Here is a 15,000-nt window from a genome sequence, read left to right on the forward strand (position 1 = left end):
GCATCAGGGAAGCCTGAGCGGGGTCAGACATTTGATCAAACCTATTGAAAAATAGGTTCAACTCATTTGCCCACTGAAGCCCCCCCCCCCTTCTGGGTCTTACCTGCTTGTCCGTGGCCTGAGATGGTCTTCAGGCCCCTCCAGACATCCCTGGCATTGTTCCGCTGCAGTTGTTCTTCCATCCGCATCCTGTAGGACTTTTTCCCCTCTCGGATCCTCCTTCTCAGCTGACGCTGCACTCTCTTCAGCTCGTCCTTGTCGCCTGAAACAAAAGCCCTCTTTTTCTCCTTCAGGAGAGCTTTAATATCCGGTGTGATCCAGGGTTTGTTGTTGGAGAAACATCTTGCAGTCCTGGTGGGAATGGTGTTCTCCATGCAGAAGTTAATATAGTCTGTAACTGTGTCTGTTAGACCATTAATGTCCTCACCGTGAGCTTCGCTGAATACCTCCCACACAGTTGTGTTGAAACAGTCCTTCAAGGCCTCCTCGGCTTCTCCGGACCATCGCTGAACTGTGCGTGTCACAGCTGGCTGCCTGCGGACGAGAGGTTTGTACACAGGCAGGAGAGCAACCAAGTTGTGGTCAGCTTTGCCCAGCGGGGGGAGGGGCAGTGACGTGTACGCCTCCTTGGTGTTGGCATAGAAGAGGTCCAATATTTTATTGTCTCTGGTTTGGCATGTTACATATTGTGTGAATGAAGGCAGAGAGGAGGAAGGAGAAGCATGATTGAAGTCACCAGAGATAAGGAACAAGGCATTTGGGTGCTGTGTTTGTAGCCTGCTCACAGCTGCATTCAGTACATCACAGGCTGTCTCACCGTTAGCAGAGGGAGGCACGTACGCCGCCACCGCGATCACATGACTGAACTCTCGCGGTAGATAGACCGGACGCATGCTAACAGCTATCATCTCAATGTCCCGACTGCAAAGTTGATCCTTAACAGTTATATGCCCAGGGTTACACCATCTATCATTAACAAACACAGCCAGCCCTCCCCCTTTTCTCTTACCGCTCTCCAGTGTCCTGTCCGCGCGTAGTATTTGGAAGCCGTCCAATTCCACGACGGCGTCCGGCGTTAGCTCTGTTAGCCACGACTCCGTGAACACCAGCAAGCTAGCCTCCCGGACAATCCTCTCGTGCCGGGTTAGCGCTGTTAGCTCGTCCATTTTGTTGGAGAGGGATCGAACATTCCCCATAATAACGGACGGGAGGACGGGGTGATATCGTCTCCTCCTTGCCTGGCGTTTAGCCCCCGCACGACATCCCCGTCTCTTCCTCCTCAGCTCGCGGGGAATATCGGGTCTCGCTCCGGGAGCCCACGCGGGGTTAGCACGGAGTGCTAACAGCTGATCTCTTGTGTACACGATCGATCCGTAGCTCCGAGTTTCGTCTCCGGACACGATCGCGCAAAAAACAGCCCCCAACAGTAGTAAAACCACCGCAAGTTGGATGTCCATTGCTGAGGTGAGGTAAAAATAAAATAAAAAAGGGTAAAGGGAAAAAACACACGAAAAAGGCTCAATAGTGAGCCACGCTGCTGTAAACAGGCAGCCACTCGCGCGGCGCCGGAACCGGAAAATGGTGGTCATTCCACTTGCTTTTGTTGTTCCTGCAGAAGCTGCTGAGAAGCTGTTTGACCTGGTGGATAGCTTTGCAGAGAGCGCGAAAAGGAAGGCTGCAGTGTGGCCACTTCAGATCATTCTCTTGATCCTCTGCCCAGAGATCACGCACACAATCTCCAAAGACACTGTGGAAGATAGCAAGGCCAACAAGGTAAGCGGGAGAGAGGAACTCACAAAAAATGATCTACCCTTGTCAGACAATCACTGGATCTCATGTCTTTTGTGCCTGCAGAAACAATTTTTGGACAGTTTACGGAAAGCGTTAGCCGGTCAGGGTGGTAGCAAGCAGCTGATGGAAAGCGCTGCTATTGCCTGTGTAAAACTGTGTAAAGCATCAACTTATATTAACTGGGAGGATCACTCAACTATTTTTCTCCTTGTCCAGTCCATTGTCATGGATCTCAAGGTCTGAATATTTGATTAGTTTTTCTCCCTTCCTGTGTATTTTCTGATAGTGCTTATTTGATACTGTGAGAAAGAATGCAATTTAAAGTTAAATTCAATCATCTGTCAGTTTTTTTGTTTGTTCAATGCAAAAGATAAAGGGGCACTAATTTATAAACCCACTGATATGTTTTGTATTCATGCCACTTTTATAATTATGTTATTGAAGGAATTTCCCCTATGTTTTGTATTCATGCCACTTTTATAATTATGTTATTGAAGGAATTTCCCCAATTTCAATTTGACTTTATTTTTGTGATGGTTCCAGTGAAATGCATGCTTGCTGACATCAACCAGACAAAATTCAGTCAACCTTGAAGTCATTGTTTATGGGAAGCCACTTAATTCATTGACAGTGTTATATCATTCAAATACACAAGTTGGCCCCTTTTGAAACTTTTGATGTTTTTGGATTTTACATACATTTATTTATTTTTCTATACTTTTACGCATTTGGTTCTTAATATCATAACCATTATTCCTAGTATGTATATGTTATGTTTGCATTATTTTATTAGTTGCGTGATGTCAGACTAGAATATAAATATCAGAATTTTATATATGACCTCTCCCTCTTTTCCTTGTCCTAAGGCTTTGCTGTTCAACCCATCAAAACCCTTCTGGAGAGGAGCGGGCAGCCAAAATGCTGATGTTGAGCTCATGATGGACTGCTTTGTATCCTGTTTCCGCATCAATCCTCACAACAACCAGCACTTTAAGGTGGGTTCATATGAGCAATACTGCTAAGTAATTTAATATCGTACAGCATTAACAAAGGACAAAATTAACCTTAGTCTAACCTGAACCTGAACCAGATGCATGTTTACTGTTTTAAGTGTGTTTTTCCCATAATGGGTTGAAAATAATTCGGACACATTTGAAGAGCCGTTAAGAAACGTAAAATAATACAATTAAAAGTACCGTATTTTCCGGGCCATAGGGCGCTCTTTAAAGTCCCTAATCTACCCCAAAACAAACAAAGCGCCTTGTAAAGCGACGCGCCCATTATATGGACTTAGCATCACTCGCGACCATCAACCCTTTTACTCATTGGGCTGTTCGGAGTGCATGTTAGCACACCCTGCTGGTCAAAGTCTGAGTCATCTATGCTTCGAATTGACCGTGACTTATACCTTATGTGACTATGGTGTTTGGGTGATGGTGTAGGAGAAAGCTGGACAAAAGGGCAGCTGTCTACAATGTTGTAGTCTGTCTTATCATTTATGTTATTGCAAGCAAGAAACGTCCCAGGTTTAGACAACAGACTGCAAAAAGCCCAAAGCACAACAGCACATCTCTCTAAACAGCCATGTGATTGGCTGAGTCTGAGTGGCTCCCAAGAAGCCATTGCTGTAATTGGCTAAGGCTGAGTGGCTCCCAAGAAGCCATTGCTATAATCTTTTTGTGTTATTTTTATTTCTTTTGGGTATATAGATGGCATGAGAGATACATGTTTTGTTTAATCTTATTTCTTTGTTTCATTGTTTGCTGTATGCTGAGTTTTTTTTTTGGTTTTGATTTGAAACCGTGACTCTAAGGCGTGTGGTGACCAGTGAAGTCCCTCCCCTGATATTGTCTAGTAGACTATTGCCATGACACCTTTTATTGGTTAGAGTCAGTGTTATTGACAGTGATTCCTTATAGTTTAAGGACATCTGTCATTAAAACGGGGTGATACCTCTGGCAGTGATCCCTTAGAGGATTGAGTCCTGGTGAGCTGGCATCAGCTAGCGCGAGCAACTCGCGCGAGCGGCTGAGCTAGCGCGAGCAGCTAGCGCGAGCGGCTGAGCTAGCGCGAGCATCTAGCGCGAGCGGCTGAGCTAGCGCGAGCAGCTAGCGCGAGCGGCTGAGCTAGCGCCTTGTAGTGCGGCGCGCCTAGTATATGCATTAAATATGGAAATAGCACCCTCAACTGGTGTTGCGCCCTTTGATGCAGCGCGTCTTATGGCCGTAAAAAATACGGTAATTGTTACTGTTGTTTTAATTCTCATCTATAATAAAACTGTTGTTGGTGATTAATTAAAACTTCTGATGACCATTCTTTTTTTTTTTTTATTTGAAGGTGTGTTTGGCTTCATCTTCTCCGTCGACTTTTCACTTTGTCCTGGTCAACTCATTGCACAGAATAATCACCAATGTAAGTCTCCAGAGGCCATTACGTCTATTTTGTTTTAAGCAGTCCTTCTTTTTTTTCTTCCATTCACTTCATTTTGTCTATGCCTTCATGCAGTCTCATCTGGACTGGTGGCCGAAGATAGATGCTGTGTACTGCTACTCCGGAGAGCTTCGCTTTATGTTCTCAGACACACTCAACCGGGTAGTCCAAAGCACCCATGCTCCTCTTCGCATGACACCAGTGAGTTTACAAATTCCTACAGTAAATAGAAAAATTACGACTGTATTTTATTTGCTGTGATGCAACTTGTCTCTGGAATGAATGATTGGTTTTGCTCAAGATGATGTAAGCCCCAACTAAAGAAGCTCATGCGGTTCTTTACAATGCATTTAGTTTTTAATTGAAGGGTGGACCGCAATGTGCGTTACTTCAAATGTACTGTCAATGTACTGTATTGAATTAAAGTTGGGCACTTGGGTTTTGTCGAAATCCAGACTGAGTGTACGGATCTGTAGACATGTCAAATCCCCTAGTTGAGGCTATTAGAACCTGATCTGTGGAAGCAAGCAAAGTAAGTGTTGACCATGAGTATGACCGGCATACTTGTCATCACTGAGATTGTCATCAATTATTACGGTGTTGAATCTTGATTATTTTTTCTCTTTAACCGTTATCTCGCACAGAGTTTGACTTTCAAGGGTAAAGTGACAACCAGCCTTAAGTTCAAAGAGAAAACCACAGAACTGGATACGAGAAGTTACAAGTGCCTCCTTCTTGCTCTGGTCAAACTAATCCATGCTGACCCCAAGCTCATGTTGCATGTGAGTAATTATCTATCTTACAAAAAGTACTTTCATTCAGGCAGGTTCAAGACCATTTCTAGCTGAACAAGAATCTTTAATTTACATTGCTGTCCTGTAGAACCCTGTGAAGCAAGCTCCAGAGATGCCGAGCAGCACAGCTGAGCTCATCATTGGTCTGGTTCAACTAGTGCCCCTCACCAACACTACCCAACTCTCACAAGAAGCCATGGAGGTTTGAGGCTGAATATTATTTTACTTTTTTGTAATGACACTTACTGATTCCTAGACTAATAGAATTATTGGTAGAATCGCTTTTACGTTACTTCTTAAATAAATGCCTTTGAGGGATTTTTCTTCATTTTGTCATAGTGATGGATGTTGTACAATCCCCTGTCTCTTAACTCTGCAAGGTCTTTTAGTAACAGGTTCTTGGTCGTAAAGGGAAGATGAAGCAAGGCTGTATAGTGTTGTCTTCTCCTCCACATTCACAAAAGTTTGGATCTGGTCTTGTAGCCCCATTTATTTAGCGCGACCCTGCATAGTCCTGTTCTCTTTCTCAGATGATCCAAAATTTTTGGGCTTTTGTTTCTGACATCCAGTGATCTCCTGTGGCATGGCACCACACCCCCAGTAGGGCCTTTCCCATTATTTGAGAAGACTTTATTATTGACTCCTAAATTACTAGGCTGGGTGGGGCGCCTGTTCAAGCGAAGGTGAGTTTTGCTTCCACTGCTTCGAGCAGTTTGTTCTTCTTTGTTCTTAGCAGTTCATGTCTGTTGGCTCGGTCGGCTTTTGAGGACTTTCGTAGAATTCACGTGTCATCAGGGTTTTAGGCGACATGACTGTGGAATCTATGGATGAGAGTATTTGACGTGGTCCACCATGCACACCTAAAGGCAAATAACACCTTAGTCGAACTATTTTAGAAAGCCCAAAACCATTCAATTCACAAAAACCCATCGTATATTGTATAGTACTAATAAACATTTATATGATCACTCCATGGTCATTTAAGTCAGCAGTATGGGAGTATTTCAGCTACCTGGTAAAGAATAGAAGTAGTTGGCAAAAGACAAGACCATTTGCTGAAAGTGCTTTAAAATGTTCCCCAAGTGATTCAAACAGCTTTGATGGCTTTTCAAAGACATCATCCTGAAACAAATAAGTGGGGCATAAAAGAAAACAGTCATGGTATACGCTGCCAATTTCCTTCACTTATATATTAATAAAAAAAATATATTTAATGAGTATAATACATAAACTATTGTTATAGGTAAATTGATATATGAATTAGGAAACAAACCTTAATTTGACTTTTTTTTTTCTATCCTATAATGGTTTTGCAAGTCTTTGAAAACTCACCCTTCCTCATTGTGATTTTGTCCTTTGCTTTTCTTCTTATCCCCTTCCGTCTGTCTAGGCTCTTTTAGTACTACACCAGCCAGAGTCCATTGAACAGTGGAATCCCGATGCTTCGATAGAGACTTTCTGGGATATCAGGTACTCTAAGGCTACTTTGACACTCCAGGACATGATGCCGAAGTTGGATTATTTTGTTCAATCAGCTTCATGTGACACTGTGTGACCTCATTCTATTCATTAATGCAATATGAAATTATTGGCTTGGTCCACACACTCAACTCAAGCCTAATTCGATCTGATTTACTTAAGCCGTTATGACGCACATCTTTATCCATTAGTTCACAGGTGCTTTTCCTCATCTGCCGCAAACTGATTGGCCAGCAGATGGTCAATGGCACCGAAGTTCTCAAGTGGTTGCGAGAGATCCTCATTTGCAGGAATAAATTTCTACTAAAAAACAAGGTATTGTCTGACTTACTGCAGCACCAAACAACTCTCATAGCATCTGTATGTGTATTAGAAATCATGAACAGTGGTAAGACTTATTGCTGTACAGTCAATATTGAAGTACCATATTTTCACGGCCAAACGACACGCCGTATTAAAGGCCACAGCGTCAGTTGTGGGTGCAATTTCTGTATTTAACACAATACACTGGACTCGCCGCACTATGAGGCACATACTAGCTTGTGCATGCTAGGTCTCATTTAGAGAAAGGCAGCATTGTCAATGGCAGTTGGTTTCACAGCAAATCACACATGTCAGGGGAGGGATGTCACTAGTCACCACACTCCTTAGAGCATACAAGCAAACAATGAAACAAAGAAATACAACTAACACAAAACATGCATCTCTCATGTCAGTCATATCCCAAAAAGAAATAAAAATAACACAGAGTATCGCAGTGCATTCTGGGAGCCCATCAGCCTCAGCCAATCAGATGGCTGGTTACAGACATGTGAGTGGTGTTCTCTGGTCAGTGTTTTTCTTTTTTTTTTTTTTTTTTGCAGTCTGTTGTCTAAACCTGTGATGTGTCTTGCTTGCAATAACGCGAATGATAAGACAGAAGACGACATTGTCAACATCTGCCTTTTTGTCCAGCTTTCTCCCGCACGTACATACTGGTCCGTTCTGACTGTCTCAAACCATCAAAGAAGTATTCACAGAATTTATTTGTCACAGTCAATTCTGCACACTGTGGTCTCAGACTTTAACCAGCAGGGTATGCTAACATGCACTATGAAATTCCCTAAAGGTGATCATGCCTGTTGCTTAAGGCAATAACACGTGTACAGGTCTATGGGTCTTAGTTTATACACAAGGCGGTCGCATTACAGGGCGCCTTGTCTGTTTTGGGGAATATTTCGGACTTTAAAGTGCGCCTTATGATTTTGAAAATATGGTACATACTTTGCAGGTCTTTTTGTTGGTGACTGACTGGCAATTCAGAATTGAACCAATTCCAAATGACTGTCAAAACGATGCCTCTTTCGTAAACTTGCTCTTCTGTTTGCTGGAGGTCTCCATTGTTCCAACATGTTGTCAAGTTTAATATTGGCAGACAAAAAAGGGGTAAAATGGTGTTAAAATTTTAAAAGATAAAAACTCAAAAACCTGATTTAGTTCGAGTGCATTATTTATTGAACAACTTTAGTGAATTTACATGTTAAAGCTTTTTTAGATCTTAGAAAATAGACAACTTAATGTTAAGTCTAACAAAAAGTACATGACACATGACACTCCCTCTTTTATGAATAACCCTTTGCTTTGCCGCACTCTTTTTTTTCTTTATTTCAGTCCAGTTCGGTGCTTTATTCTGAGAGTTCTGAGATAACACTGACAAAACACTAAATCACTGATTTGCATGTTTCGCTACAGGTTATTTGTAGGTTACAAACGAGTAAGTAGGTTTGATGATGTAATCAAGTTTACTTAGCATGGCTATGATAGGTTGAGAGGATGCGGGTGAATCTGAACCTTTTCCCACGCTTTTGTAACTTTGTAAATGCTGATTTTATTTACCAAGTGGGTAAAACAATACAAACCTATCTGGCCCTATGTGAAAAAGTAATTGTCCCTTCAACATAATAGCGAGTTATGCCGCCTTTGGCAGCAATAACTGAAATCAATCGTTTGCAATCATTGGTGATGAGTCTTTCACGTTGCTGTGGAGGGATTTTTGGACTACTCTTCTTTGCAGAATGGTTTCAACGTTGCCATATTTGAGGGTTTTCTAGCATGAACTGTCTGTTCAATGTCACACCACAGCATCTCAATTACATTAAAATCCGAACTTGGGGTGTACTTGTTTCGGATCATTGTCCTGCTTCATGATACAAGATCGCTAAAATTTGAGGGCACAAACAGATGGCCGGACGTTCTCCTTCAGGATCTTCTGATAAACAGCAGAATTAATTTTTCCGACAATCACAGCAAGTTGATCTGGTCCTGAGGACGCAAAGCAGCCACCGACCATCACACTGCCACCACCATGCTTTACTGTTGGCATCATGTTCTTTTTTTTTTTTTTATCAGATGCAGTGCCATTTTTACGCCAGATGGATGAATGACATTTTTGACTAGTTTCTTCCTTGCAGCGGAGTCACAAACGCTGACCTTAACTGAGGCCGGCAAGCCCTGCAGTTCTTTGCCTAACAGATTCGATTTAAGTGATTACTTGATTAAAAAAAGGTGATTGTTGGTTGTTGCCTGTGAAATTAAAATCCAAAAACTGTGGTGAATCACAGTTTCTTGGTGATTTAACAAAGGGGGACAATTACTTTTTCACATACATCCTGATAGGTTTGTATTGTTTATCCATCCTTGGTAAATAAAATCATCATCTAGAGACTGCATTTTATCTATCATTGGGTTATCTCGGTGTGATATTAAAATTGTTTTGATGAAATGAAACCTTTGTGAGTGATAAATATGCAAAAAACACAGAAATCAGGAAGGGGGCAAATATTTTTTCACAGCACTGTATATGTGCGTGTGTCTAAAATTGTAGTTGCTCAGTCTTGTCTATTTAAAATTTGAATCGACTTACTTTATAGTAACTTGCGGTGCAAAATCATACTCTTGTTCTGTATTCCTTTCAGCAAAAAAAAAAAAAATAAAACAAGAACATTTCGCCGGTGTCGTGCCGTAACCTCCCATGTCACAAATTGGTGTCTATACTAATGGTCAGTCTACACGTGTGGGTATTATTTACCCATCGTTGAAAATGTCTTGCTCTTTCGATGATGAAACGCTATTGTTTGAATAAATATGCCGTTTTTGGGGTCACCTGCAAAGTGATGATTTTTGGAGGTATGAGTATTCCACCCAACACCAGTGGTTGTTTGTGTTGCAAATAGGCCAAGTTAACATTAACACAGTATGTGAGATGCTTTGCTCTGTGATGGTGTCTGTCGACGGCTATGTTGCATGCTGTGTTAGTTATGATTAATGAATATTTTTGCGCTTGCAACAGGAGTGTGCCACCATGGGTGGAGGTATTCCAATCTGCAGGCAGGCTCAGACCAAGCTGGAAGTGTCTCTTTATATGTTCCTGTGGAGTTCAGACACAGAGGCTGTGTTAGTTGCCATGTCATGTTTCCGCCACCTTTGTGAAGAAGCTGACATCCGTAGCGCCGCTGACGAGGTGTCCGTCCAGACCATCCTGCCCAACTACGCCACTTTCAGTGAACTTGCCTCCATAAGTAACATGATGGGAACAGGTAAATCACACAGAAAACAGATTGTGCTGGGCTAAAGCAGAATAATGTGGATTCTGAGCCTAAAAATCTCCCGATTCTCTTTGATGTTAGGTCGCTCCACATTGCAAAAGAGAGTCATGGCCTTGCTCAGGAGGATTGATCATCCCACACCAGGAAACATTGAGGTGATGTGATTCTCATGGTTCTGTGTCGTGTCAGCCTGCCAATGTTTGAAAGCATGGTAGCTAAAACTAACCTATTGATAATGTGAAACCATGTAATAATGCTAATGATAATAAAATATTTTGTAAACTCATTTTGTGGCAGTTGAATCTTGGCTCACAAACTTGGCTCAGGAGACTCCATTAGGAAAGTGAAACGTTAATCAATGTTTCCCATTGAAATAAATTACACTACCTTGTTTTTTCGATGTTTAGGTAAAAATAAATATAGAAAAATGTGAAAACGTGTTGGAAAAAAAAGGATGAAACATGCACCAAGATCATCTCTGTGAGATTTATTAAGAGCTTGCTTGTTTCCCCTCTGTCATTTTCATGATTGATTACACTTGTAGCAACGTGCATTGAGCAGCAATGTTGCGGCGTAATCCCTCTGTCCCTCCAACCAGGAATAATCAAAATGTTAGTGTATCGGTTGCATTGAGTGGAAATTGATTAGTCATGCCTTGAGAGAGAACCACTCGGATGCTCATTAGCAAAGCAACAGAGCTAACCCAATGTAAAGAATGCCAGGTTGTGCTGTGCGAGTGTATGTTAATAAATAAAACTGTTTGAGCGGCCCAGGCGCCCAAGTTGGCGATGTGGTGACAGTGTTTTTGAAACCCGAGTAGGTGGAGTTAGTGTTGTCGCCAACGTTACAGACTGGTCGGGATTCAAAGTATAGCGCTTGAACTGAAAATATATTTCTTGTAAAGTTTTGTTGCCAAGGTTCCATTCTTTCACTTCTCTTAAAAATGTCAAGAAGTTAGTGTTTTGATGTTTGTCCACTTCTGTTAATATTGTGCGTCATTGTTCCACCATCAGGCTTGGGAAGACACATATGCAAAATGGGACCAAGCAACAAAACAAATCCTAAATTTCCCCAAAAACAAGGCAGATGATGGGCAGGTAGGTATCCTATGTAAAGCGCTTCTTTACAGCTGTAGATTTTGTGAAATGCGCACACAAATAAAGTTGTGTTGTATGTATAGAGGGATTAGTCTCCTCTTTCTGTTTATCTGTGATATTTAAAAGAAAAGTAGTTGTAAAACGTTATAGGGTTGTGTATGTTTTTGTTAAGTAATCAATATCCACATTTGCTCACAGCTTGCAATGTGGTATTAAGGGGCCCACTCTCGTATAATCAAGGTGTTTGAGACCCTGGTGCCATCCACTGATTGTGTTGTCTCCCAACAGCAGGAGTGGATCAACATGACTGGCTTTCTCTGCGCCCTGGGCGGTGTGTGCCTCCAACAGCGCAGCACGCCCGGCCCTGCCACCTATAGCCCACCGATGGGCTCCATGAGTGAGCGCAAGCATTCTATGATCTCCATGGGCCCGTGTGAGATCTCCAACCCCTTGGCCTTAGCCTCCTGTTCCTCATCAGCCTACAGTGAGACACCAGTCAGCCGCTTTATCGATCGGCTGCTGGCCTTGCTGGTGTGTGGCCATGACCGAGTCGGCCTTCATGTCCGTACCAACGTTAAAGACTTGCTGGGGTTGGAACTTAGCCCTGCCCTTTACCCCATGCTCTTCAATAAATTGAGGAACAGCATTGGTAAATTCTTTGACACACAGGGTCCGGTGAGTGGATCTTTTTAACCCCTCGTATCCCATCTGATGGTATTGATTTCTTCACCATTAATGCCCAATGTCCATAACTAACGGAGTACTCACACGTAGATTATTTCACACATTGCAATATTTCTCTCGGCAAATCTGGTATAGGTAATTTAAAAGTTTATTCAGAGAGATCATATTTTTCAGATAGTTGGACCGGCCCTATTATAAATTAAAGGCGGACTTTACAGTCCTCAAAACACTTGACTGCAGAATATTTTTTTAATGCTCTTCAGTTAAAAAAACAACTTTGAGTGAGAACTGTGACTGTAGAAACAGGAGGTTTAACTGAGGGTGGTGGCAATCATTTGTAGGCGCACACAAACTATAGCCGTGTGTGTACACCGGCAGCTTTGTTTTTCATCGTACATGTACGTTCCAAAAAATGCATCAAGCTGGTACCATTTAGTGTTTTGCAACACTCTACCATGAATAAGTCATGCTCATTGAAATTGATTCCGTTTGAAAACTGCAAACTACCCCTTTAAGCCATTGAGGTTGTGTTGCAGCCTTATTGTAACAGTTTCAAAATTTATTTTCAGTAATTGCACACACTGAGTCAAAAACAACATGGGTGAGCAGGATTGCTGCAGTTCATTCATTGTCCTAGCAGATTTGTCAATGCCGTGTCATTGCTGGCGAGCAACAATACAGAATTATAAACATATTCTAATGTTCTGTCACACAATAGCTTTGCCTTTTGTCATGTCCTGGTCAAATATTGACATTGAGCAATCACAGTCTCCACAGTATACAATAAATATGTATAATTACCACCTCATGTTGAAAATTACTGTACAAAAAGGAAACTGTAGCTCTCCTTAATTGTCGTGCAGCTGGGGTAGCACTATTACTACTTCGTTGTAGAATTTGGGCCACCCAAAACCAAAGCGAGTAACGCTGAGCCTAGATATGACCCTGTACTGAAAAAGGGGCATGGGTCTGATGTGACCTATTTTAAAAAAAAATAAATAAAAAAAAAAAGCGTTAGGGTGCAACAAGTGATTCTCTGTGTTCTTAATGTGTTGTGTTTAACATGTAATGCTTGGCTGTGCCTTTCCAGGTTCCTATCAATGACACAAACACCCAATTTGTGGAGCAGACTATTGCAATAATGAAGAACCTGCTGGATAACCACACAGAGGGCAGTTCTGAACACCTCGGACAGGCTAGCATTGAAACCATGATGCTTAACCTCGTCAGGTCAGAAATTCCTTGAGTGGACATGCGGTGGTGTCTTTGTAGTAATATATCAGTTGAAAAGAGGCAAGATGCACTTGATGACTTTCTTCACATTTGTTGTCTTTTGATGTTTTTCATAGGTATGTTCGCATTCTTGGCAACATGGTACATGCTATCCAGATCAAAACCAAGTTGTGCCAGCTAGTAGAGGTAATGATGGAGAGAAGAGACGACCTGTCCTTTTGCCAGGAAATGAAGTTCAGGTAAATTGCTTTTTCCATAGTTAATCCCTCAGTGTATATATTATAAAATGTTGCCGGTTAATGCCAGTGACCTGAAACAAGGGTTATATTAAACTATACAAATATGACTATATAACAAATTAAGAAGTCATATCCTTTTTAGATATAATTTTTATATAATATAATTTTTACAGATAATCAAAATTTGTATTTCCTATAGGGGTGCTTCATTGACGTTAACATTAGCACTTATATAATAGATTTACATGTAAAAATGACAGCACCAAAATGCATCCAACCCCCCAGAGCTGTACCTTTACTCTTGCAGTACCATCGGGAGATCAGAGGGGGTCGCAGCCATAGTCCTCAAAAGCTGGCGTTTTTCAAGTCATCACTTATTTCCTAATTTCTCCAAAATTAATAGAAAAAAAGTTTCCTGATCAAAAAATTTATAAACTGAGCTAGTTCGTGAAAAATGGACCGTCTTGGCTCTTGTCCTTTAACTTGCACACTTGAGTACAATGACAATAAAGGGATTTCCGATTCTGATTCTGAAATTCACATTGTGGATAACAGCTTACTTTGTTTTCCTGTATAGACATTTTCAGTATTGCAATTTCAAACAAATATAAAATTTTATTTATTCCTTCCTAAATGGGTTTCATGGTCCTTAAGCAAAGCTAAATTTATTTACAATAATTCTAGATAAATATGTAATGTAATTTTTTTTCAAAATCGGAACTCAGAACTGTATTGTGAAAACAAACAAATATTATTTGTGATATTATAAATACTCAATATAATACATGAACTTTTAACCTTGTTGGCCACTCCGCTGGAGTGATGTACACCGTAACATGATGTAATGTAATATCTTTCTGTTTTCCTTTTCCGGTCCTGTGTGGTTGTCCAGACGCTTATTAAATTGCCTTCTATTTTGCTGTTAAAAGTAGTATACTCTCCGCTTCAATGCGGTTCCCGCTGCACTGACAAAAATATACTCATCACCCAAGCACTTAATAACAGTGTTTCACAATTACACGTCAAATTTAGGCCCAGGGAACTGCCCTGCAGCCTCATCAGGGAAAAAAATCCTTCTCCCTAGTTCTCGTCAGATTTGTTGAATGTACTTGTCTTGTAGTATTTAATACAGCAAATAGAATTACAAAAACTGTGGTCAAGTACAAACATTAAGCACTGGGATGTACTTCCGTCTTTTTGAGAGCAGGAGGTCAGGCCATTCCCGCTCTTGTGAGATAATAGGTTATAAATTTTGTGCCAGCCACTCTGTTGAGTCATGCATGCTAAAATGGTCTTTTAGTGACAATTACCTACTTCCCTAGTTATTTTCATCATTGCTTGTTAATTGTTTTAAGGAATAAGATGGTGGAATACCTGACTGACTGGGTGATGGGAACTTCCAATCAAGCAGCTGATGATGACATTAAGTGTTTGACAAGGTATAGCTTGGTTGCCATTACTGTCTTACGTTGACTGTAGCATTGAGTTCATTCTACATTGTTTCCTGCCTGCCTGTGTGTGCGTGTGTGCTTACGCGTGTGCGTGCGTGTGTGAGATACAGGGATCTTGACCAGGCCAGTATGGAGGCAGTTGTGTCTCTGCTTGCTGGTCTTCCACTGCAACCTGAGGAGGGAGATGGAGTGGAGCTCATGGAGGCCAAATCACAGCT

The 15,000-nt window shown here is 41.5% G+C and overlaps 1 protein-coding gene across 5 annotated transcripts in view; it reads left to right on the forward strand.

The window, feature by feature from the left end:
* nf1a (neurofibromin 1a) overlaps positions 1–15,000 on the forward strand; it is a 118,877-nt gene that overhangs the window by 26,058 nt on the left and 77,819 nt on the right. For 4 of the 5 annotated variants that reach the window (XM_088299937.1, XM_088299939.1, XM_088299940.1 and 1 more), the window contains 17 exons: positions 1,616–1,773; positions 1,855–2,028; positions 2,658–2,786; positions 4,129–4,203; positions 4,297–4,422; positions 4,866–5,003; positions 5,104–5,217; positions 6,406–6,485; positions 6,686–6,809; positions 9,823–10,069; positions 10,160–10,233; positions 11,092–11,175; positions 11,464–11,850; positions 12,950–13,089; positions 13,209–13,331; positions 14,687–14,770; positions 14,893–15,000. The exon at positions 14,893–15,000 is cut by the window's right edge and continues 9 nt beyond it. In XM_088299937.1, the coding sequence (XP_088156063.1) occupies positions 1,616–1,773; positions 1,855–2,028; positions 2,658–2,786; positions 4,129–4,203; positions 4,297–4,422; positions 4,866–5,003; positions 5,104–5,217; positions 6,406–6,485; positions 6,686–6,809; positions 9,823–10,069; positions 10,160–10,233; positions 11,092–11,175; positions 11,464–11,850; positions 12,950–13,089; positions 13,209–13,331; positions 14,687–14,770; positions 14,893–15,000 (2,365 nt within the window). The remainder of the gene's footprint in view (positions 1–1,615; positions 1,774–1,854; positions 2,029–2,657; positions 2,787–4,128; positions 4,204–4,296; positions 4,423–4,865; positions 5,004–5,103; positions 5,218–6,405; positions 6,486–6,685; positions 6,810–9,822; positions 10,070–10,159; positions 10,234–11,091; positions 11,176–11,463; positions 11,851–12,949; positions 13,090–13,208; positions 13,332–14,686; positions 14,771–14,892) is intronic. The other variant, XM_088299938.1, reaches the window with a different exon arrangement.

The sequence above is a fragment of the Idiotropiscis lumnitzeri genome, chromosome 7, assembly GCF_059441095.1.
Source record: "Idiotropiscis lumnitzeri isolate Australia: NSW breed Sydney's pygmy pipehorse chromosome 7, RoL_Ilum_1.0, whole genome shotgun sequence".
NCBI classification, from domain to species: Eukaryota; Metazoa; Chordata; class Actinopteri; order Syngnathiformes; family Syngnathidae; genus Idiotropiscis; species Idiotropiscis lumnitzeri.